We start from the raw sequence: 22,816 nt of genomic DNA on the forward strand, positions 1-22,816 counted from the left end.
CCCTCCTCCTCCTCCTATTCTAAGAGGGATCTGGGTGCACAGGCAAAGGGAAGGAAAAGATTATGATCAGACATTACCCCAGACACAGGTAAGTGGGAGTTGGGGCTGCCAGCCAGGAAAAGGAGTACAGCAGCTTTACCCCATAGCATGTGGCTTTACTTGTCCTTTCTTTTGCCAAAGTGGGGTTTTCCCACCTACAGTGTAGCCAATAGAAAAGAAACATCCTTAAACAGAGAATATACACTATTTATATATAAGGTACACTTAAAGAGGGCACCAGTATGACTACAGCTCCCAGCAGCCTTTGTCACTGATTAAGCCACACCCCACAACCTCTGGTCCATATTATAGTGTTCTTAATGAATAGATCCTTATGCTTAGTGTATGCTAGCTCCCTTGCACCCTTGAGACTGGTAAATGGACCTTTCTAATGTAAATATGAATCTTTTATTAGGCTGTGTCTGGCTCTTTATGCTGGGACATGGGCGTTGCTTCTTGGGTTACAAACAAAGACTTCAGTTTTTATTAATAGGTCATTAGTTTGCTAAAATGAACTTATTTTGTGAGCTAATACAATTCTAATCATATAAAGTTACTGTAAGACCGAACTATATATTATTAGAAGCAGCCTTTGTGCTGCTGAGGAACTACACGCCCCATCATCCCCTGACAGCCTTGAAGGATGCCGGGAGTAGGACCAGAGCTAAACATTCCGCTGCAGAACAATGACAGATAAGGAGAATAGGAAACAATAGGATGAGAGCACATTGTGTGCTTCCCCCTGTACACACTATACAGCATGCAGCTTTGTGTGCAACCAACTGTTGTCTGGCAACCTGGGAAGCAGTGAGGGTTGCCTATCTGGTGGCACTGCTAGCCAGGGGAGAAGACAGTCATGTTAGAGAGCTGCTACTGCCCTTTCAGTCCCTGCAATAGAAGAGCAAATGGGAAGGAGGTACCGTTTTGTCCAGACAAGGAGAGCAAAGACAACGCTTGCAGCAACACTGGCCCATCCCGGCAGCTTCATTCAGAGGGCTGGCTGGTGGCAAATCCTAAGGAGAAACTGCGGTGGTCTCCATATGCCTTCCTCCTCCTCCTCCTCCTCCTCTTGCAGGCTGAGGCTCTGCTCACTTGTCTGGCTGGATGAGCTGCTTAGGCACAGGGGAGAGAGAGCAGCCGCCGGCTCAGGGGAGGGGCAGACACTGCTGCTGATCCATTGCTACAGAATGAGGGACACTGATTGCCTCCGCTTGCCTGGCACCCCCATGCCAGCCACACTGGCTGCTCTCTCTGTGCTACTATTCTGCATGACATCAGCATGGGCTTCTCATTTAAAGAGGCAGTAGCATATTGGTGCCAAGAGAAAAGCAGTCGAGAATGCCAGGGTTGCCTTTGGTGCATAATAAATCCACACAAAGGGGCAGATTTATCAAAATGTGAGTTTAGAGCTTAATACGTATAAACTCAACCACATTCTGTTCATTGCTATGGGATTTTAACTGTTATACTAATGGTTTTAGGAACAAAAGCTGCAGACCTGGTGCTGCTGGTTCTGACAGGAGACACTCTGTCCCTTGGAGGAAACATTAATATATAATAGTAACAAGGCTTCCCCCATCGAATGCTTAGGATAAAATGTATCCACTCTCCTGGGCAATTTTGCAAACAAAGAGACTGTAACTGATACCTGGTCTCCAACCTGTAGCTCCCAAGCTCCAGGCACAATGGTAGGGAAGAGGGACACCTAGTGGGAGGTTCAGCCACAAATTTGACATCAAGAAATTGGAGAATACCCAGGAATCCCCAACCTTTTTTTTTTTTAACCCATGAGCCAAAAATGTGAAAAGACTTAGGGAGCAACACAAGAATTAAAAAAAAGTCCCTGGGATGCCAAATAAGGGCTGTGATTGTTTATTAAGTAGACCATATCTGGACTGGCAGCCTATAGAAGGCTCTGTTTTTTATGCAGCCAAAACTTGCCTCCAAGCTAAGAATTCAAAAATAAGCACCTACTTTGAGGCCACTGGGAGCAACATCCAAGGGGTTGGGGAGCAACATGTTGCCCCTGAGCCACTGGTTGGGGATCACTGGTGTAGAGGGGTCACTGGTAATTATTTACTAAGTGCCACAATCTGCCATGTCTTTCAGCTTGCACTCTGAAGAACTACTGCAGGTCTCTGCAATCCAAAATGGACCCCCACGTGCCTTATTTAATTTGACCCTGAATGCAAGTGCAAGACTATTAAGGGGCACAAAAGCTTAAATTAAAGAGCACTTGAGCCTTGGGGCTAGCACATAACATCATGTTGAAAAGCATTAGGTGCAGAGTGAAGTAAGGGTGCAAGGCACTCCCTAATTTGCTTGTTAGGAGCACACCTATTTGTGTTTCCCTTCCTGCCTCTCATGAATACAGTGTGGCTAAATGGCAACATATTCATGTGGCAAATGCAGGTTTTGGTGCTTCATTCTGGAGCACTGAGAACTGTGGCAACTCTTCAAAGTACAAAACCATGGCAGGTTACTCCCATTATTTGTACTTTGCACCCTGCTTAGTAAATGACCCCCTGGGAGTAGTAATAGGGCAACACAGGCAGAACTGCAGGTACCATATTCCAAAGTTGTGCAACCAAATAACCCATGTTGTCTATCCCTGACACACAGTACAGGCAAATAATTTAAAAGTCCACTTACTTTCCTATGACTTATCTATCAACAATGGTATCTAATTTTCTATATACTATGCCCCCTTTCTTTATGGCAAAGGTGGTACATTTAGCTCAGTCCACTATTGCAGGGGGTGAGAGATTATTTGGGGCAGAAACTTAATTAATTTACTATGGAAACCCAAAAAAGGGCATTTAAATGGTTCAATGGCCATTGGTGAATGGGGGGATGTGCTTAATGAATGGGTGCTCATTGGGGAATTGCTTGGGAGTAATGAGAAGGGAGCACCATAGTGTGAGATAAAGTGAAATCTCAAGAATGTAAGAAAATATTTATTTGTTGCTTTATGGCAACATGTCTATGTGAAGTTAGTGGTTAAATTATAAAAGCATCCTTTTAACTGGATACATCAATTATATAATTTCATTCAGCAGATGCAATCACTTGATGGCTTGTCATGTGTCACTAAGGCCATATGTCACTTTGATTTCATGTGTCGCTTAATCCTATTCCATATGAGCTGTAAGTAGGCTAGCAGGGCACATTCCTGCAATTGGGTGCCATTAATCACAGTTCCAGCACTACGGGAGTCCATTGTGGGACACATTATCAATAATTAATGATGAATTACACTGCGCTGGGGCTGGAGTCAGGCACCGCTGCCATAATGGGTTGGAGAAGGAAGCGATGTTGGGCTCTTGTCTCTTGTTGCACCACATGAGGAATTGATTTTCTAGAGAGAGAGAGAGAGACTGCCAATAATTAGGCAAAGAGGCCACCGGACCTGGAACAGGATCATCTCAAGCTATCGGCTTAGGGTAAGGGGGCAGCACTGCCCCCAACATAAACTGATTCCATAGGATATAACACCCACAGTAACAGGGTGATTCCATAGGATATAACACCCACAGTAACAGGGTGATTCCATAGGATATAACACCCACAGTAACAGGGTGATTCCATAGGATATAACACCCACAGTAACAGGGTGATTCCATAGGATATAACACCCACAGTAACAGGGTGATTCCATAGGATATAACACCCACAGTAACAGGGTGATTCCATAGGATATAACACCCACAGTAACAGGGTGATTCCATAGGATATAACACCCACAGTAACAGGGTGATTCCATAGGATGTAACACCCACAGTAACAGGGTGATTCCATAGGATGTAACACCCACAGTAACTGGGTGATTCCATAGGATGTAACACCCACAGTAACAGGGTGATTCCATAGGATGTAACACCCACAGTAACAGGGTGATTCATAGAATATACAGTGTGGGGTGTGGCTTAATCAGTGACAAAGGCTGCTGGGAGCTGTAGTCATACTGGTGACCTCTTTAAGTGTACGTTATATATAAATAGTGTATTTTCTCTGTATATTCTCAGTAACAGGCCTGCTATAAAAAAAAAAAAAAAGGTGACAATAATTTCCCCTCACACCACGTGCCCCATATCTTAAACACCGTACCCCAGGCCACGTCAACCACCTACAAAAGTGGCTTCCCTGATATTGAATTCTCTCTCAGAAGTTCAGCATGCACCAATCTCCTTAGCTACTATAGGCTAGTACAGGGTGGCCAATGAGGGCCAATTATAATGCACAGTTATGATTCAGACCTTCTGCCCTGTGTTGCTGGCACTTTGGCAACATCTCTGCCTCAAGCAGGGTACAGTATTGGGGTACCCCCAAATAGTGCAGGAACAATTTTTGAAACCAGCCCCTGATCCAGATGTGCAACCCACATTTTTACTTACCAGCCACCTGACCCGCAACCCCCTGCCCACCATTTAACTGAATAGGCTGTTGCTGCAAACCAGAAGTGACGTCATTAGAAGTAGGGGGGGGTTAAAAACAAAAAGGAAAAATAGTTTAAAGGAGTAAAACTTGTTTATATTGAGAACTGTGACCCAGCCCGCCTGCAGACCTTCCAGCCAGCACCCATACACTCACCCGCAGGTCCTACCCTCAGCCCATGGGTACCCAACCCGATGCTGGGCTCTAGCAATAACCAGAAATTTGGCTTTTAAAGATAATAGAAGCAGCTGTCACGTTCATACCTCAAACACCCAATACAATCCTATAGGCTTTTAGAGTACTTTTAAAAAATGTTGAACCCTGCAGCTTATGTGGCAGGTTTGGGGGGGGTTAGTGTGTTGGGACGGGAGGACAGTATTAATGCAGCACAGGAAGCAGCTCTGAACCACTATATATCTGATCAGCACCGACACACATGGCATTGATTTTTAGAATGCTCTGCCGTTGCAGGTTGGGGGTTTGTACTTATAAACCGCAGAGGAATTAACTGAATTTTATATGGTGAATAATGCACCAAGCAAAACAATCCTAGGTTAAAGTGTGCCGGGTGTGGTATTGGCCTTAAAGGGGTTGTTATCTTTGAGTTAACTTTTAGCATGATGCAGAGAGTAATATTTTGAGACAATTTGCAATTGGTCTTCATTTTTTATTTGTAGTTTTTTAGTTATTTCACTTTATGCTTAGCAGTTTATAGTTTCAGCAGCTATCTGGTTGCTAAGGTCCAAATTACCTTAGAGACCAGGGAACAGTTTGAATAAGAGGATGGTAAATGAATAGGAGAGGACCTGAATATAAAAATAAGTTATAACAAGTAACAATAACAATAAAATGGAGCCTCACAGAGCAATATTTTTTTGGCTGCTGGGGTCAGTGACCCCCATTTAAAAGCTGCAAAGGATTAGAAGAAAAAGACCAATTGAAAAGTTGCTTAGAATAGGTGAACCATCCCTTTAAGGAACAGCGCTCTGCATTATGATAATAATCCTGAAAAGGCTCCCAAGCATTCCAGATAATAGATTTCATACCCACAGCTGTTATTGTATTGTAATACATACAGTGTAAGATCATTCTAATGGGCAGACAATACTCCCACCCCGTCTGTGTATATCTATATAATAACTGCAAATCTGCCTTGTCAGATGTATTAGCACCTTCTTATAAGCAGCTTAGCAACACACATGGTCAGACAAACAAAGGCTTAAAGCCCTGTCTCTGTAGGGGGTTACCTGGCCTGTCACAAATAATTACCCTCTTCTCATGATGAAGGGAAAGAGTTAATCCCATGGCCCATTGGATCTAATTAGTGTGTATATCATGCAGACAGGTAGAGGTGACCACAGACTGGTCAGACTCAGTGACCACAGACCAACCTATAATGGGGTTTAGAATATGGGAGATTTTGCTTATTCTTATGCAGGATATTGATTAAGCTTTGCCTACGTTGGCAAGAGCATTAAACATTCAAAGTGGCCGTGGTTTAAAAGATTATTAAATATCATTTACTGGAATAAATGCTTGTTGTTAGAAGTAGTGGTACCTGTGAAGAAAACCGACGATGTGGGGCTTCATTGGCTCATTTATCAACACTGGGCAAATTTGCCCACGGGCAGTAACCCATAGCAACTAATAAGCAAATGTAGCCAGCTGCAGGTAGAACAATGTATGAAGCAATTTGATTGGTCACCATGGGTTCCTGCCCACAGGAAAATATGCCCAGTGTTTATAAATGACCTACCTGACTTGGGCACAAACTGCTGGCACCTTTCTAAAGCATTCAGATGTTGGGAGTTGAACTGTGGTTGAAGGGCTACAGGTCAGACTGATATAAAATGCTAGTACAGGTATAGCATGTGTTATCCAGAATACTCAGGGATTTTCTGGATAACGGGTCCTTTTTTTATTTTGTCCATACTACAAAAAATAATTGAAACGTTAAATAAACCCTATAGTATTGTTCTGCCTTCAATAAAGATTCATTATATCTTAGTTGGGATCAAGTACAGGTACTGTTTTATTATTACAGAGAAAAGGGAATCATTTAACCATTAAATAACCCCAATAGGACTGTTCTGCCCCCAATAAGGGGTAATTATATCTTAGTTGGGATCAAGTACAAGGTACTGTTTTATTATTACAGAGAAAAGGGAATCATTTAACCATTAAATAAACCCAATAAGACTGTTCTGCCCCCAATAAGAGGTAATTATATCTTAGTTGGGATCAAGTACAGGTACTGTTTTATTATTACAGAGAAAAGGAAATCATTTAACCATTAAATAAACCCAATAGGGCTGTTCTGCCCCCAATAAGGGGTAATTATATCTTAGTTGGGATCAAGTAAAGGTACTGTTTTATTATTACAGAGAAAAGGGAATCATTTAACCATTAAATAAACCCAATAAGACTGTTCTGCCCCCAATAAGAGGTAATTATATCTTAGTTGGGATCAAGTACAGGTACTGTTTTATTATTACAGAGAAAAGGAAATCATTTAACCATTAAATAAACCCAATAGGGCTGTTCTGCCCCCAATAAGGGGTAATTATATCTTAGTTGGGATCAAGTAAAGGTACTGTTTTATTATTACAGAGAAAAGGGAATCATTTAACCATTAAATAAACCCAATAGGGCTGTTCTGCCCCCAATAAGGGGTAATTATATCTTAGTTGGGATCAAGTACAGGTACTGTTTTATTATTACAGAGAAAAGGGAATCATTTAACCATTAAATAAACCCAATAAGACTGTTCTGCCCCCAATAAGAGGTAATTATATCTTAGTTGGGATCAAGTACAGGTACTGTTTTATTATTACAGAGAAAAGGAAATCATTTAACCATTAAATAAACCCAATAGGGCTGTTCTGCCCCCAATAAGGGGTAATTATATCTTAGTTGGGATCAAGTAAAGGTACTGTTTTATTATTACAGAGAAAAGGGAATCATTTAACCATTAAATAAACCCAATAAGACTGTTCTGCCCCAATAAGAGGTAATTATATCTTAGTTGGGATCAAGTACAGGTACTGTTTTATTATTACAGAGAAAAGGAAATCATTTAACCATTAAATAAACCCAATAGGGCTGTTCTGCCCCCAATAAGGGGTAATTATATCTTAGTTGGGATCAAGTAAAGGTACTGTTTTATTATTACAGAGAAAAGGGAATCATTTAACCATTAAATAAACCCAATAGGGCTGTTCTGCCCCCAATAAGGGGTAATTATATCTTAGTTGGGATCAAGTACAGGTACTGTTTTATTATTACAGAGAAAAGGGAATCATTTAACCATTAAATAAACCCAATAAGACTGTTCTGCCCCCAATAAGAGGTAATTATATCTTAGTTGGGATCAAGTACAGGTACTGTTTTATTATTACAGAGAAAAGGAAATCATTTAACCATTAAATAAACCCAATAGGGCTGTTCTGCCCCCAATAAGGGGTAATTATATCTTAGTTGGGATCAAGTAAAGGTACTGTTTTATTATTACAGAGAAAAGGGAATCATTTAACCATTAAATAAACCCAATAAGACTGTTCTGCCCCCAATAAGAGGTAATTATATCTTAGTTGGGATCAAGTACAGGTACTGTTTTATTATTACAGAGAAAAGGAAATCATTTAACCATTAAATAAACCCAATAGGGCTGTTCTGCCCCCAATAAGGGGTAATTATATCTTAGTTGGGATCAAGTACAGGTACTGTTTTATTATTACAGAGAAAAGGGAATCATTTAACCATTAAATAAACCCAATAGGACTGTTCTTCCCCCCAATAAGGGGTAATTATATCTTAGTTGGGATCAAGTACAAGGTTCTGTTTTATTATTACAGAGAAAAAGGAAATCATTTTTTTCAAAAATATAATAATTTGATTAAAATTGAGTAATTTGGAGCTCTCTCTATAATGGGTTTCCAAACAATAGGTCCCATTTGTCACCCTGCCCTACTGTCACTATCATGCCCGGTTGTTGCGCTGAAGTTATGGGCACCTCCTGCATATACTAAGACTCGGGCACGATGAGAGCGGCTATGGAGGAAGCAGACGTTGTACTCCAGGCCCCTCTGGCCCCCGACCTGCAACCATGGGATCTGCTTCCTCTATAGTTTCGCCATTATTTCGTAACAAGTGCTGTGACTGGTCCATGACTATTAATTAATACTTAAAAACCTGCGTCTGCAGAGACTCTCATCATGCTCACCACTGTTACTAAGAAGCACCAATCAAAATGCCCCATACCATAGGAGTGCTGCCCATCTGACTTGGGCCATGTTAACCTGTACTTCTGTTGTTGAGACGGTCACATTAGAGACATACAGTGTTAATGTTCAGCTCACTAGTACCGACGGGTGGGTGCAGAACAACCAGAACAACAAACTTTTGCCAAATACTCTTTAACAAAGTGCCCGAGTCACTCTGCTAGTATCCTGCTGAGTTAATAGCATCCAGAAACCAGACTGCATTTATTGGAAGTGGATAAACTCCGCCGGGTAATGCCTCATTTAAAGTCTACAGCTTCCCCAGAGCTTTGATAGCACTTTTTTCATCCATTAGGTAGATGGTCTGTGAAAATTCCACACTGTTTATTAACATATTGCTGTGGTTATTGCTTCTGATGAGCGCATTGTTGTGTAAAACTCCCCTCGTCCATCAACATGGCAGCATTTTTATTGAGTCCCTATCAGAGGCTGGCTCCTTGTCACTATCTACATAAGGCAGCTTTATCCCAGTCCTATGTATGTGAATCATCACTACTAAAATAACAACTGGGGTTACAGGTGTCTCCGGACATTACTGGTCAATAGTATTTCATGGTCTTCTCAAGAAACGGTGTATGTATAATATAACGTTTCACTGTATAACTGCAAAACTCAAGCAGTCAATTAAGCCAACATCAGAGGAGGGAGACACTTCAACCCAACCCAGCAACTTTACTCTTGCCCCCAGTTAATCAGGCTGGGGACCATAAAAGTGCCTGGAAGATCTGTCAGACTGCCCTGCTGGACATGGCAACTCAGAAGTCACATTGGAGGTGTGTGGCCTGTATAATATGGTCATGGAACTCCTGTGTGTACCATTATTAAACAGCAGGGTGCATATTTTCCTTTACACAAATTTCATAAGGGTCTCCATCAGGGGAGTGCAGGGGGTACCAAGAGGTGGGGTCCCAAGAAAATAAAAGCAATTTGTGGGTGGCAAAGGGAATGGGAACTGGGTGGGGTTTGGACAGATGATAGATGATTTAGATTTTAGTATCACAATAGCCTTGGATATTATACTTGTTCAAGAACTCATCCAGGCCCCTCTTATAGGCATTAACAGAATCTGCCATTACAGCATCACTAGGAAGGGCATTCCCCAACCTCACTGCCCTCACTGTGAAAAACCCCCTACTCTGCTTCAAATGGAAGCTCCGTTCCTCTAATCTAAAGGGGGGGGGGGGGGCTCTGGTGCGCTGAGCGTTTTTATGTGAAAAATAGAACATCCCCCATCTGCCTATAATCCCCTCTAATGTGTACAGTTCTTTCACGCTTTTAGGAATCCTTGATCTAGATTTATTTTTAGGCAGCTAGCTGGAAGCAGAAGGCACACTTCTAACAGTGTTCTACTTTATAAATTGTAACTTTTATAAAAAGCCAACTTTTAGCTAAACCCGAAGCAGAATCTTGTGCAGTCTATCTCTGCCTTTCTGCCTTTTATCCCATGCAATGTATTTGCTGTAATCCAAATGCGCTGAGAATGTATATACATTGCTATTGGCTCATACAGTATATTAAGGGCAGTGTTGAATTCAACAGAAAGGTAAAAAGGGAATGTTCCTGCTCACTAGGGATTCCTTTATACTAAAAATGTCCTCACTGTCGCAGCGCATGTCGGCTTCCTCGCTGCCCCAACAGGAATCCCCGAGTGAGAGCGACACAGCGGCTGCCTGTTTGTCTCTAAGCAAAGGAACATTCGGCATTACATTTATCTGCTGCCAAGGCTGAGGGATAAAATTAAACTTTCCATTGTCTGATGCCATTTTTACTGATTTTTGCCGTTTCCAATAAAAAGATACCCTCCTCCAACTTGCTCAGCCTGTACGGTAGCTTAGATCCTTAATGCAGAAATACTTCTGCTCCTGCTTTATATAAAGGGCTGGTGTTATCAATGTCCTGTAGTGAATTGCTGACTGCGTGCTGATTGGAGGAGAGTTTCCTGACTCCTGATAAAGTGACCAAAGCATGAGAGTAATAGGGCCCTTAGATTGCAAGCTTCACTAGTGCAGGGACTGATTGGTGATCATACAAAGGTATATATGTCTACATTACACAAAGGGCAATAATAATAATACCAGGAGCCCAGGGTACTGAAAAAAGGAAAAACCCCGGAAGTTTATATTAGCACCACGGACAGCGCCCGAGCTCCTGAGTGAAACTAGGGAAGCCAGTAGCTGAGAGAGGAAAGTGAAGTCATTGTGCGTCACGTGGGGGCAAATAGGGGCAAGTGGCGCCCAACATCTTTACGTTGTTTCCTATGTGTAACATTAAGATGCCATTAGCATTAGGCACAATTCTTCTGTGCCTATTGTTGCACCCCACTATGGGAACCCTAGTATTACCTACAGAGTTCCCCTATGTCAATAGGTGCCCTGGCAGGACGGATACAAGTTTATTTTACAGGGTTTACTTGGGGATTAATAGGACGGATTCAAGTGCTTCTAATGAATGGCATCAGTATGTGCAACATTTGGGTCCATGTTAGTGTGGCCGCACTTGGTTTATAAATGCCCCTTTATATAGTAACCATGCCTATATGCATTACTGGCATCTGCCTATATTTTGTTATTGTTTGGATAATTCTTTTTTTCACCTGATTATTATTTCTCCCTCATGCTCTTGTAAGCTATTACCATGGCAACCCCTATGGTCTCGGCATTAGCAGCTAAGAAGCACATTGTTTCAGCAATAAGGAACCCCCCCCCCCCAAAACTCAAGAATAGAATTCTGTGAAAAGATTTGGGTCCAAATGGAACAACTAGAATGTATCTATGCTGACCGGTGATCCAATTCTGGAAATGGTTCCTGTTAGAAATCACTGGGAACGGAATCTGCTCTTGGGCCTTCTCTCCTGCGACTGACACATTTTCCTTGCATCCATATGGACACGCTAATGACAAGGTACACTGTGTGCCTAAACTGGTCATGTAAGCAGGGGAACACGAGTGCCACATCATACGTGGCCACATTCAACCATTGCAAGCTCATGCAATATAAGATAAAGTCTTACTTCCCCTTTAAAATGAAGACAGTATGCATTGCATGTGCCAATGGCCTGTGTATTTCCAGTTCAGTAACCTGTAAGGGAATCAGTGTCTCTCTCCCTGCACCTTTAGAGCTGCCAGTGATTCTTACTAGATCAGCAAATGTCAGGCAAGAGCTAACAATGCATAGATGTGGGCTTAATGCTATGCCTTCTACAGACTATACAGCTAATTGTAAAGCAGATAAGAGCTAAATCAATAGTGCAGCTCAACCACAGCAGCCGGCCATTCATTACAAGGACTTATTACAAAACGGCATGGGGGGGGGGGGGACAAGTAGGTGGCAACTCCACCAGGCCCTGTCACCCAGACATCAAAAGCTGCATAATAAAAGTCCTTTTCAAGTTACACATGAAACCCAAATTCCTGTTTTTATTAACACATTCATAACCACTATAAAGGGATTTCAAAATCCCAACTGTCAATCATATATTGCCCTAGGAATAGAGGCGGGGCAGACAATTACTTTCACTTTCCATTTAGCCCTTCCTAGATGTCACTGCACCCCTTACATTCCCACTCCCTCCTCACCATCTCATTGTGTAGCCAGTGCATGGGCATCAAGCCCCCCATTTTGGCACAGAAACATGATATAAAGCTTGTCTTAATAACAATGTCCACAAAATGGTGCCTGCTTGCTATGGTTGTGAATTCCAAGACTGAAGGCACAAAATGTAAAATTTAATTTGCTTTAATGAAGTTCTTCTAAGCAAGTCATTTGCTCCTGCAGGATATAAAGGGCCGGTGTTATCAATGTCCTGTAATAAGTTACTGGCTGCGTGCTGATTGGAGGAGAGTTTTCTTTCAATCATCAAAAAATTGGCTCCTGATAAAAGTGACCATAGGCTTAGTGTGATAGGACCTTTAGATTGCAAGCTCTGCTGGTCAGGGACTAATGTATAATCTTTTTAAAGTGCAGCAGAACATGTTGGTGATATACAAAGGGTAATAATAATAATACTAGGCGCCCAGGGTACAGAAAAAAGGAAGAACCCCTTTATATTAGCACCACGGACAGCGCCTGAGCATGAAAAGAACAAGCTTCTCCCTCCTGAGTGAAACTAGGGAATGCCAGTATCCGAGAGAGGAAAGTGATGGCTCAGGTTAGCAAGCAAGCACTTCTTTATCATCATTTGGCCATTGGGGGGCAGACTTTTGCTGGACGATATGGGAAGTATTTTATCATTGTCTTGTCACAGTATGCAGGGTGGAAGCTCCCAAATATTACAATATGTGTAGATAACGGAGACTAGAAGGCTCATACGTCTAACTGAGGGCATTGTGCGTCATGTAGGGGCAAATCAGGGGCAAGTAGTGCCTAGCATATTAGCATCATTTCCAATGAGTGCCATTAAAGGAGAAGGAAAGTCGTTTTACTGCCAATAGATTTAACACAATAGTGCCTGGAAATAGACATGGATTATGGAAATACATGATCAGTGTTATGTAAATCATTAATTATTGCTTTACTGCCTGGGGAGATAATAATATTTGCAAAAACAAAAAATATGCATCAGTTAATCAGTAGGGCAATAGTTATGGAGCCTAATGTACAGCACAGTGGAATATGTTGACACTTGATAAATGTAAAATGATAGATATGTGGATGTGCCCAGTTAAACAAGTATATAGCAAAGGTATATAGCAATCTATGGAGAAGTCAAAACTGTTGTACTACACAAAGATTATTGAAGAGTCTCTAGAAAACCATAATAAAACCAAGGTCTGAGGAGGAGACAGAGGGCTAGGAAGGGCAGCTACATACGCCACAAAGAGAACAGGAGCAATATTTGATGGTAGGACATTATGGCTTTCTCTGCCTATAAAACCATCATAGGAAACAGGCACAATGAACTCCCAGACAATGCAGTTCCACTTGTTCACCAGTAGATGTCACACATGCCCTTTTCAAGCAGCACAAATGCAAAGCATCAATGTTAAATGAAATTCTTCCTCCGCCTACAGGGAATCTTCCAAAACTGTGCCATCCAAAAATCCGTTTTTTGTTGTATAATAGAAAAGCTGATCCTTCTCACACACTAATACTTAATAACTAATAACTTTTCCACTTGTCTAGAAATTAATTGAAGCTTCTGCGCAATTCATAGAGAATAGAAAAGGCAGAGGAATGCATTCAACTTAGCACCCTCTATATGGTCCAGTACCTGATCAGCCTCCCACATCTCATTACATAGTTACATAGACATACAGGGAACATTAACAGCCACCCTTTTGTAGTTACACTGATACCCACAATAACAACAATCACTCACCATAATTAACTCCCAGGCTGGGACCCCACATACTTTGCCCATCTTTATCTTAAGCTGAGACTGTCAAAGTTGTTCCCACTTGTCATATATAAATAGATAGGGTGTTTGTTTTTCACTCCAGATGAAGGTTTCTGTGTGAGACCGAAACGTTGAGTAATAAACCTTTCTATTTTTGCATTTACATTTTGCTCACAATTCTTTAAATCCTAGGAGTGCTGTCCTTGTTCCAGTGCATTTTTTTTGTACTAGCACCCTGGTTTTGTTGCTGCAAATGGTGTGCACCCTATGGACTATTTTTTAAATAGATAGATAGATAGAGACAGACAGATGAGAGATAGATAGATAGATAGATAGATATATAGATGATAGACAGATAGATAATAGACATATAGATGATAAATAGATGATAGATGATAGATAGATAGATGATAGACAGATAGATAGATGATAGACAGATAAATAATAGACATATAGATGATAAATAGATGATAGATAGATAGATAGATAGATAGATAGATGATAGATAGATAGATAGATAGATAATAGACAGATAGATGATAGATAGATAATAGACAGATGATAGATAGTTGATAGATACACGTCAGTAGTCTCAATAAGCCATGAAAAGATAGCCATTGGCCGAGGCTTGCCCTGGTTTAGTATATGGACCTGCACAACACAGCTTTCTGCACTGATGTTATTTCATTGCCTGGAGCTCTTTATCCATTAGCCGAGAAATCATTACTCTGCTGGGATACGGTTTATTTCTTGCACCTTAGTTGTGATTATTAGAGTGAACTGAAGTGGCCTGTTATTATATTTGGCTCTGTACTGCCTAAGGGAGAGAGTGTAATATAACTCACTCTGTATAACTCATTGAGTACAAGTAAAACTCTGTAATTTAGGTAATGATGTACCCCTTCTATAATATATAGTGAATAATGTACCCCCTATTGTAAAATATAAGGGAAATTAGAAGTCACTGAGGAGTTCCATGGTCATATAGAAGACCAAGGGCTTTTATACAGGTCATGGAACTCTGAGGTGACTTCCACTATCCTCATATTTTACAACAGGGGGTACATTATTTGTTATAATACACAATTTCAGTGAATCGTGTGACTAAGTACTGATTAAAACTCATGGCCGCTTATAACAGTGGTTCTCAACCTGTGGGTCGGGACTCCTTTGGGGGTCGAACGACCCTTTCACAGGGGTCGCCTAAGACCATCGGAATACACATATTTCCAATGGTCTTAGGAACCGAGACACCTCCTCTATCTGTCTCCAGGCGGGTCTGCCCATATACAAATACGCCCACAGGCGAGCCCCTGGCGTGATGACATCATCGTCATTGAGAGCTGACATGGGGGAAAGCAATGTATCATTTCTGTGATTTGTCTTCCTAAATAGGCCAGAGAGAAGTAAAGGGATGGCACGCACACAATAAAGTATAATAACTATATGGAAAGGGATCAGTGAGATAATGATCAACATCATTTTTTGCTTCTCTCTTATTAAAACATACTCGTCCCAATTCTGTTCCATCAAAGTCTTCCCATGTCGGCGGTGGAACAGATCTTCTGCAATTAGAGAAGCACTTGAGGCGACTCCTTCCATAACGAAGCAAATAAGAACATGTTCTGAACTTTTTAGGGGGTGGAGGCTAAATTTTTTTAGTGTCCTAAAAACCTGCACGATTTCCTTGTTCATTCAGACATTAAAGGTACCTCCCCGGGTGCCTTCTGCTGCTTCTTTCATTGCAGGTGGTGTATATGCAAAAGAAGGTTAATGAAAAGATCTTACAGCTGCCTTCTGGTCAACTCTTATGCTCTGATCCTTGTAAAGCAGCCAAATTCTGAGCTCTAACCATTAGCTTTATAATATTTCCCGAAGCAGCTCTCCCCGTGCTAATGTGCAGCGTCAAGATCTTTCTTAATATCTTACTTCTTAATGAAAAAGTTTACCTTTCTTTCTAGTCTGCTTGTGCTAGAGACCTGCAGGGGGTTGGGATAGGAGGTCTCCCATTCACCAACTTGGCAAGTGGACCGCTAGTCCACAATCAAGATTTTTCAAAGTTTGATTGTGCTGCTCCTTATCTAAAAGCCTAAAAGACTGGAGCTGGGGAAAGAGAGGGGTTTGTTTACACAGAGCACTTCTTAGTGGACTGGTGATTTGGTTTGTTTGTGCTGCTCCTTATCTAAAAGCCCAAGAGACTGAGGCTGGGGGAAGGGAGGGGTTTGTTTACACAGAGCACTTCTTAGTGGACTGGTGATTTGGTTTGATTGTGCTGCTCCTTATCTAAAAGCCCAATAAACTGAGGCTGGGTGAAGGGAGGTGTTTGTTTACACAAAGCACTTCTTAATGGACTGGGGATTTGGTTGAATTGTGCTGCTTCTTATCTAAAAGCCTAAAAGACTTGGGCTGGGGGAAAGGAGTGGTTTGTTTACACAGAGCACTTCTTAGTGGACTGGTGATTTGGTTTGATTGTGCTGCTCCTTATCTAAAAGCCTAAGAGACTGGAGCTGGGGGAAGGGAGGGGTTTGTTTACTCAGAGCACTTCTTAGTGGACTGGTGATTTGGTTTGATTGTGCTTGGGAAAAAGGAAATTGAATATTTCAGATTTTGCAAGTGCAAAAAATAACAAAAATGATACACATATCTTAATTAAATCAATAGGTAAAAAGTATGTTCAGCACAAGCCCTCGTGTTGAAAAAATGGGGTAAACTGCCCCTTGAACTTGATCCTGTCATGTCCATATAGCTGTAGGAAAGTGTCAGTGTTATTACTAACGAAGGGTTGCAATATTCTTGCCTCCAAAACTCTTCAGTTGCCTAAACTGGAATGCTCTCTGGTTGTGTCGCTCGGAGCACCTTACCCCAGCTTATATATTTAATAATACTAATAATGACACATTTTAAATGACCAGAGCAAAGTGTTAGTATCATGGTAATGTGCCCTGGGAGCCATTTATCTGGGAGTACTTAGCCGGTGCCCTCAGCCCATCCAGACGTGCAGTACACTATGCTTTAGTGACAAATGGATCATGCACATAGGTTCTCATTAGAAGAAGTGCAGCTTAAGCAAATGGCTGTTGTGCTGTTATTAAAGTGCACGGCTGAGAATAGATAATTTTCTGCATTTATAGCACTTAAATGGGCATTTAAAGCTCCAGACCTCTTTGTCCAGTGCATATATATTAGCCGATTAAACCACATATTTCTGGAAAGTAATTTATTTAAATATTTTTTCCATTACAAATCTCAGCTGTTTTGTCAGCATAAAGTACAGGAGCACAAACTTATAATGTATAAATGAAGCCTATCCACATATAGAAGAACACTGTCCTTGTGTTGCTTGGTATCATTGTCTTGTATTGTTTGGTATTGTCAGCTTGTGTTTCTTGTAAAATTGTCTTGTATTGCTTGGCCATGTCAGTTTGTGTTGTCTGCATTGTCAGCTTGTGTTGCTTGTATCGTCAGCTTGTGTTGCTTGTATCGTCAGCTTGTGTTGCTTGTATCGTCAGCTTGTGTTGCTTGTAGCGTCAGCTTGTGTTGCTTTTATTGTCGGCTTGTGTTACTTCTATTGTTGGCTTGTATTAATTTGTATAGTCAGCTTGTGTTGCTTGTATCGTCAGCTTGTGTTGCTTGTATCGTCAGCTTGTGTTGCTTGTATCGTCGCCTTGTGTTGCTTGTAGCGTCAGCTTGTGTTGCTTGTATCGTCGCCTTGTGTTGCTTGTAGCGTCAGCTTGTGTTGCTTGTATCGTCAGCTTGTGTTGCTTTTATTGTCGGCTTGTGTTACTTCTATTGTTGGCTTGTATTAATTTGTATAGTCAGCTTGTGTTGCTTGGTATTATTGGCTTGTTTTGCTTGTATTCTTGGCTTGCACTGTTTGGTATTGTCATGTTGTGTTGCTTGTTTGCTGGCTTGTGTTGTTTGTATTCTTGGCTTTTATTAAATTGGTACAAGTAATGGATCCATTATCCATAAACCTGGGAAAACCCCAGGTCCCAAGCATTCTGGATAACAGGTCCCATACCTGTATTGTCGACTTGTATTGCTTGTATTGTTGACTTGTGTTACTTTGTATCAATGGCTACTATTGTTTAGTAGTGTGACTTGTGTTGCTTGTACAGCTGGCTAATATAGCTTGGGTTTGTGGCTTATGCTGCTTGGTATCCTTGGCTTGTACTTCTTGTTATTGTCAGGTTGTGTTGCTTTGGATCTGTGGCTTGCATTCTTTTCTTTGAATAAACATATTTTTCTGTTTGCCACAAAGTTTCATTTCATTCTCAGTGTATAAACCTTGAAATGAAACAGGGATGTTATACTGTCACATAAAAGATGTCAAGGCCTGGAAATGAAACATCGCCTAATTATCCCATACTAGAACTTATCTTGTTTGTGGGAAATGCTAAACGTCAGATATTATCCCGGCTATTAAATGTCAGCGTCGAGCAGACACACAGCAAAATATCTGGCTGTCAGTCATCTCTCTTGCTGGCACCGGTCTCTTGCTTCTGGATTTATTGTGCTGTCTCCTTCAATCTCCCCTGCGCTCTGCATCTGAATTATTGGCTGGACGCAGTCGTTTCACTTTGTCAACACACACACATAGAAATGCTGCGTTGACTGAAAGGCTTAACATGCCCAGGTGATTTTACCTCCTTTTGTGAAGTGCTCAGCAAGTGTTTAGAAGTGATGAGCTGGGGGGAACATTTGCTTACTTCATTTGAAATCGGCTGTTCTGACCTTTGCAGTATTCTGCCTATTCTTTACATTTGAAATATGTTTTAGTAGTAAAGGAAACACTGTAAAGTTGGAACATTCATTAGCAGGGGAATGGAGATACACAACACACAGACAATCCTGTGCACAATGGAATTGTGGTCCCCACACATTTTATTTCAGGTTTCTAATCTGACAGGATTTGGCTCAGTGGCTACTGAATTATCAGTGATCTGATTGGCTGTAAGGTTACCCAAGAACTGTAAAGATTCTAATGCTCTGACGTGAAGGTTCTAATGCTGTGATTGGTTGTAGGACAGCCTACATCTGTGAAGGTTGTAATGTTCTGAGTGGTTGTAGGACAGCCTAGAACTCTGAAGGTTCTAATGCTCTGGGTGGTTGTAGGACAGCCTAGAACTGTGAAGGTTCTAATGTTGTGATTGGTTGTAGGACAGTCTAGAACTTTGAAGGTGCTAATGCCCTAAATGGTTGCATGCTTGCCTTGAACTGAGCATTCTAATGCTCTTACTGGCCTCCTAAAGCCTGACATTCAGGACCAACTCCCACAACAATTAGATGGAAGCAGCACACAATGCTGTAGAGGTTACATAGGCTTATGGTCAGTATAAAAAAGGGATGAAGGCAAGCGTCCAAGACTGGGGTTGACTAGACTAGGTCCCTGCCCCACCTGGTTGCATGTCTAGAGCTGTGAATGTTCGGATTATGGTATAATGTTAATAGAAAACTAGCCGACGCACAGGTATGGATCAAAAAGAATTATGTTTCACGTTTAATTTGCAAATGACTTTTATTACACAGCTTTTTATGTCTTGGTGACAGGTCCCCTTTAAAAAGAGGACCTAAGAGTAAGTTAATACATTTGGATTGAATTAAAAAAATACAAATATATTTAGGATGTAAATCTCAGAAGCCAAATCTGTCATTCTGTCCCTGGCATACTGTTCATACTCTCTACAGTGTGTGATTAGAAGCCGTTAGGAGGCAGTGCAGAGAAAGACGCTGCCTAATTCTTAATTAGCCCTTTCTTCTTCTACATGGTACCACAGACTGAGACAGTCCCTGGTAATGTATTTATTGTGGAAATGATTAATTAGGCAGTATGTTTGTCTCACACTGCCAGAAAGTGACTAATATATCTAACAGGGCCACGCTGTCCATCATCAAGGCTAATGTTATTATTTGTTACCTGCAAGGCCAAGTACACACAAGACTCACCTTCCCACTCATGTACCAATGCCCTCGGGCCACAAATACCTTACTGCTAAATACAGAGGGATCAGGGTCCGGTTATTATCCTGTGTGGGAAGTCATGCTTGCTTTATTTCCACTTAGCTGTGACTCATGCTTTATAATTGGATTTAAGGTAGAAGAACGAATGCAGAGGAGTATTTAATCGACTGTAAAGGACATAAATATAAAGGTGCCACCTATATGCATTTGCACCTATTTGCAGGTATTTAGCATTTATGAAAGGTTTTGGGAAGCCCTTGGTCTGTGGGTAAAACTCATGCAAGGAGAGCAGACATATGGAACAACAGAGTGGAAAAATATAGGAGAAAACATATTATTAAAGGGGTAGTTTGCCTTTTAATTTACCTTTTAGTATATTATAGATTGCCCATTTCTTAGCAACATTTCAATTCGTTGTCATTTTTTATTTTGTATAGTTTTTGACCTATTTGCCTTCTTCTTCTGACTCTTTCCAGCTGTCAAATGGGAGTTACTGACCAAAACACTGTTAGTTTTTATCACTTAACAACAACCAGTGGAACACACTTGCATTAGGGAACATCCTCTTAGGACTGGACTATAAAACATAACTTTTATTATGAACTCTTAAAACCGCAGCTTTTAATATTTTTTGTTTTCGTTATTTTTTATTTTTTTAAAGTATTTTTGTATTGTTTACTGTTTTTTCATCTTTTTTAAAAAAATTAAACAAACCCCATATACATCAGTTAGTGTTAGCACGTTATTCACTCACTTACAGGGTCAGATTGGGGGGTGCAGGGCCCTCCCAACCACCGGGGGCACCCCGCCGCCCACCCAACCATCTCCCCCAGGTGCGCATATTTAGGCACGTCAAGAAAGGGGAATCTGCGGGCCCTGCAGGCCTATATGGATAGATATAAAAGTAACTAAATGTAAATGATTAACACATATAAATACATGGTCTGGTTTTAAATCCAGACAAATGGCAAAGCAGTAAGTGACAGAAAGTTCTTAGTCTGTTTTCATAGTGAACCATGTGGCCTTTGTTGATGACATTTGCCAGTTATTGATCTGTGTGTGCTTTGATTAGTTATTAGTTTTAGTTATAGAAATGAAATTCTCATTGAGTCTTATCAGATAAATCCTCTCTCAGTATGTGCAGGAAGTAACAAGATGACTCTATTGTGGTGACTTGCTTATGAGTGACAGGATGGGGACATTGTACCAATGTATAAGCGGCCAAACTGCATTCACTTGTTCAGCACATGTTCCCAGTGATCTAATCCCCCAAACGCTGTGAGTGCATCAGTATCCCTGTAACCTACAAAGCTAAACCTCTCCGATCACCATTTCCTAATAGGCTTCACTTAGGTATCATTACAGGTCAGGGAATACTGAGAAAAGTCAATCAATAAGAGCTGGACAGCCCCAAACAGACAATCCTAACATAGTAGCCAATACCCTGTTTCTAGCAATTACATATTTTACTTGAAACGTGGTTAATTACAGATTAGAAAAAAAAAAACAATCAACATTTGCTCTTCTATATATAAGAGTTTCTACTCTTTACTTTGCTTAGATTTTACTGCAGAGACTTGAGTTGCTGTTTCTCCCCTCCGCCAAGAGACAACATCAGATTTCTCAGACAAGTCCATCCATCTCTGATCTGCTTTCTCTAAAGCCCCCCAAGCAAATAAAACACACATGGGATAAACACATACTCAAAGAGCAACTTCCCAGGAGTGCCTAATACAGAATTAAATGGGGGTATTCAAGGTTCAACAGTGTGAAGTGTCAATGTTTATTTGTCCACTAGACATGTTTTTGCCCACTCAGACCAACCTCCTGAGGAAGGCGTGTGGGTTGAACAGCAGAGAGGATGAACAAACATGATCTTTCACATGTCTAAATTTTCAGTTCATCCAGTTATATAACCATACAGCAATGAATTTAGGACAGGGCAAAGGGGCAGATGAGACCTTTGGGCAGTATATAAGCCTCTGCTAAACATACAAGCAACATATTATTACACTATATAATTTTTTTTGCATTATCCATTAGAGATATACAACCGATTTAAGTAATATTGTCTAATTGAAGCTAGGAAACTGCGGGCAGCTACCTGCTTAGCCCTGCAAACAATTGGTCAATGAATACATTTAATTGTTAACAAACGAAAATTTTCAAACCTGATCAATTTTTTGACCAATGTCGGATGAAAAAATGTTAGATGTACAATTGTTCAATGCCCACTAACCTTATGATAATTTGAAAATGGCTACCTTAACATTATTTCTTTACAATATACATGTATCAGTAATTCTGAACGTTGACATCACTAAGCTCTAATTACAACTAATCGACATCGCCAGACAATATTGATAAGGATATATGGTTTTTGGCTTTTGTGTATTATACAGTCAGAGGTTGAAATCATGCAAAAATGACTGTGAATATTGAGAGTAATCTTACCTTCTGAAAGAAGTACTGAGTTGTGACGGCAAAGACCGCAAAGCCACAGCTCGCTCTCTTCAGCTCTTCTCTGGCCAATAAGAGCTTCTTTGTTTGCTCCTCGCACTTCTCTTTGAGCTTCTGGATGACCTGACGCTCGGTTTCTCGGGACTGTACTTCTGGCTTGGCAGCATAGCCATTCTTAGAGATAGTCGGCCTGAGTTTGGGGTGTCCTAGTGTATAGAAAAGCCATGCATCAGAACAACAACAGAAAAATATATATATAGGGACCATTTGTACAAGCGTAGGTGTGATATAGTTCCATTCCATGTTC

General features: G+C 41.0%; 1 protein-coding gene across 4 annotated transcripts in view; it reads right to left on the minus strand.

The window, feature by feature from the left end:
- mtus2 (microtubule associated scaffold protein 2) overlaps positions 1–22,816 on the minus strand; it is a 249,147-nt gene that overhangs the window by 21,568 nt on the left and 204,763 nt on the right. For 3 of the 4 annotated variants that reach the window (XM_002934016.5, XM_031897247.1, XM_012957929.3), the window contains one exon: positions 22,504–22,715. In XM_002934016.5, coding sequence (XP_002934062.2) covers positions 22,504–22,715 — 212 coding nt within the window. Of the gene's footprint in view, positions 1–959; positions 1,273–22,503; positions 22,716–22,816 lie in introns of those variants that run through there. The other variant, XM_012957931.3, reaches the window with a different exon arrangement.

This window comes from Xenopus tropicalis, chromosome 2, assembly GCF_000004195.4.
Source record: "Xenopus tropicalis strain Nigerian chromosome 2, UCB_Xtro_10.0, whole genome shotgun sequence".
Taxonomy (NCBI): Eukaryota; Metazoa; Chordata; class Amphibia; order Anura; family Pipidae; genus Xenopus; species Xenopus tropicalis.